The sequence below is a fragment of the Otolemur garnettii genome, unplaced genomic scaffold (genome assembly GCF_000181295.1).
Source record: "Otolemur garnettii isolate 467f Iridium unplaced genomic scaffold, OtoGar3 scaffold00047, whole genome shotgun sequence".
Taxonomy (NCBI): Eukaryota; Metazoa; Chordata; class Mammalia; order Primates; family Galagidae; genus Otolemur; species Otolemur garnettii.
Window position 1 is genome coordinate 1,279,243 of NW_003852442.1, and position 3,067 is coordinate 1,282,309.

At 53.7% G+C, this 3,067-nt stretch overlaps 1 protein-coding gene across 1 annotated transcript in view; it reads left to right on the forward strand.

The window, feature by feature from the left end:
- The window catches only part of SLC38A8 (solute carrier family 38 member 8), a 23,771-nt gene extending 22,338 nt beyond the window's left edge, over nucleotides 1-1,433 (forward strand). The window contains exon 9 of the mRNA XM_023514089.1: nucleotides 788-1,433. Within this exon, the coding sequence (XP_023369857.1) occupies nucleotides 788-960 (173 nt within the window). The 3' untranslated portion in view covers nucleotides 961-1,433. The remainder of the gene's footprint in view (nucleotides 1-787) is intronic.
- The last annotated feature ends 1,634 nt before the right edge of the window (nucleotides 1,434-3,067 follow it).

Consider the following 3,067-nt stretch of genomic DNA (forward strand, 5'->3'; position numbering starts at 1 on the left):
GTTTTTCTTGATGTCTTCAAGCCTGAGTTGGGCTGAGAACCAGCCCCCCAAGTGGCTGGCAGCCTGAGTTGGGCTGAGAACCAGCCCCCCGCTAAGTGGCTCATTCTCTGGAGCGTTCTTTGGGGTCTTCCTGCTTTTGTTTCGTCCCTTGATCCGGATTCACAGCGGCTTTTACTGATGAGCTTTCAAGATGTTTTTCTTTCTAAAGCTGCTTTAATTCCCCAGCCCAGTGGTGCTCTGGCCTGCGCTCCCCTTCAGATGAATGGATGTTGAGGGCTCTGAGCAGCCTGAGAAGCTGCTCCTTCCATGACAACCGATCCTCTGGCTTTTGTTAACGCAGACAGAAATATCTCTAGCGGCCCTGCCATTTTGCCAGAATCTTATTGCTCTCACCTTGTCTGGACCGTCTCTGGTTACATCAGGAAGCTCACAAATGTGGCCCTGGTGGCTGTCAGTCCTGGTCACCTTTACCTCCTCCATCCTTGTCCCCCAGCTGCCTCTGTCCCTGTGATGTGTGACCCAGAGCTTCTGTCCGCTCTCTCACTTTAGGGAGGTTTCATCAGATGCAAAAGATCAAGAAGGCAGGGACTTTGAAGCTAGTGTCTCCCCCCGCCCCCCCCTTCCCGTTTCTTCTTTGATACAATTTCGGGGAAGAATGAGGTTATAGAATGACAGGCAGAGAGAAAGGGCTTTTTAAAACCACCTGGATACTATATCCCCAAGGTCTCAGAAGCCCATCCCTACAGGTGCAGACTACCCTGATTGTCTTCTGTATTGGTGACTTCAGATCATCACTTCCTGCATGTGCTTGCCTTGTTTGCACAGAGTCAGGCCCTCAAGCTGACCCTGACTTTTTGGCTCAGCAGGTGCTGCCTGGAGGTCTGGGGCGTGGTCTCCGTGCTGGTCGGCACCTTCATCTTTGGGCAGAGCACAGTGGCCGCAGTCTTGGAGCTGTTCTGATGGCACCCTTGCTGGGGCAGGGAGGGGACAGACAGGTGGACCCCAAGCACTACTGCGTCCAGCCATGAGACCCAGGCTGTTTCTCTTCATTGTAAAGACGCTGGAGGGACCGACACCTTCTGCCTTCTCACCTGCTTTTTTTGTACTTGGGGGTTCAAAGGGTTTCTGGTGCGGATGGGTGGAGTTAGTTAGGGTCTGTGGTCACTGTGACAAAAGATCACAAGCTGGGACTTAAAATGACAGAACTGTATTTTCTCACAGTTCCGGAGCCGAGAAGTCTGTAGCTATTGGGGCATCAATGGGGCTGTGCTGTTTCCTCTGATGGCTCCAGGGAGTGGAGGGCCCCTCCTGTCTCTCCCAGTTCCTGGTGGCTGCCAGACGCCCCTTGGCTTGTGGCTGCCTCCAATCTCTGCTTCTGTCTCCACATGACCGTCTCCCTGTGTGTCTCTGTGCCCACACTTCCCTCCTCTTATAAGGATGCCAGTCATTAAATTAGCCCACCCCCCAAGTAAGTATGATCTCAACTCGATTGCCTCTCATCTTCATGACTTCCTTAGGCTCTACAAAGGTGCAATTTCCAAATAGGGTCACAGTCACAGCTTCTGGGGCTTCAAATTCAGATTTTTCTGGGGGATGCAATTCACCCCATAGAAGGGAAGAGTAGAGGCTAAGGCCCAGAGAACTCTGCTTTGGAGGGGATCAGAATCAGTAGACCAGCCCAGGAGACTTAAAGAGGCATCCGTTGGGGGTGGTTAGGGTATAAGAAATGCCAAAATCCTGGAGCTGCCCTGTGTGCCCAGAGCAGGTCCCACAACCACGTCCCAGAGGGGCGGGGCTGGACCTGAGGATCCTGGAAGCCACAAGCTCTGTGGCTCCTACCTGAGTCCACCCACTTGTGGGGCAAGGGGCCATACTTGCAGCGGAGGGTGAGAGGGGGTGAAGGGTCTGCCCCAGGGCCTGGGTGGGGCTTAAGGAGGCAGTAGGGACCCAGCTGCTCCTTGGATGAGTGGTTCCCCAGCACTTGCCCTTCACGGGTACAAGGGAGCATGTGGGTGGTGCTGAATTCAGCAGCATCCTCTTTTCTTGGGTCATCATCCTAGAAGTGGTGCTGGAGCAGGACAGGGAGGGTCTGACATTCAAGGACCTCTTCCTGGGGTAGGCAGCGGGCTGGGTTCTTCCAAATTGTCACATAGTGTGACACGTGACTGTGCGAGGTTGGTGGTGACAGATCCATTTTTCAGTTTGCTTTTCAGCCTGTCCAGATGTGTAAGTTTGAAAAGCAGAGATATAACTCATGTACCATAAAAATTCACCCCTTGAAAGTATATAATTCAGGGGTTTTTAGTATATTTACAGAGTTGTGCAGCTACCACTACTAATTCCAGGATATTTTCATCACCCCAGGAAAAACCCTGCCCCCGGCAGCAGCCAGGCCTGTTTCTCCCTCCAGCCAGGCGTGATGAGTCCCCTTCTCCCTCCAGCCAGGTGTGGTGAGTCCATGCTCGGTGTCCATGGGCTCCCTGGGAACAGGATCATCTGGTAGGTGGGCCTTTGTGTCCAACCCCTTTGACTCAGCATGATGCTTTAGACATGTCCATGTTACAGGTGAAACCAGTGACACTTGCAAAAGTCAAAGCCGCCTGTCCCATGAGGTGCAGAGCTGGGATCGGAACAGATTTGGGTTCAAGTTCCACCCTCTGTTCCTTCACTTGGGGGGCGGGGTGTCCAAGTGGGCTCCTCTGCTGGGCTGCAGCCTGGCCTCTGGGAGGGGGGCAGTGTGGCAGCAGGGGTACACTCTGACCCTGTGAGGGGACCCAGGACCATTCTCCAAGTCCTCTCTGACCAGCCCAACTGTGGCCTACCATACCCAACCTTCAGGCAAGGGCCCCAGAACCAGGACTCCTGCCCGGCCAGTTCCTCTTATGGGTACTTATCATTCACCTGCAGTAGGCAGTGAGGCCAGGTTGTCATTCATTATTTATACCCATCTGCTTCCTAAATGGCTTTGAGGCCCTGGTCAGGGAGGCTGTGGCTGTGATAGGGCCATTTATGGAGAGTCCTAGAATATCCCAGCTTGGTGGGGTGAAGGTCATGCCAGGAGAGGAGG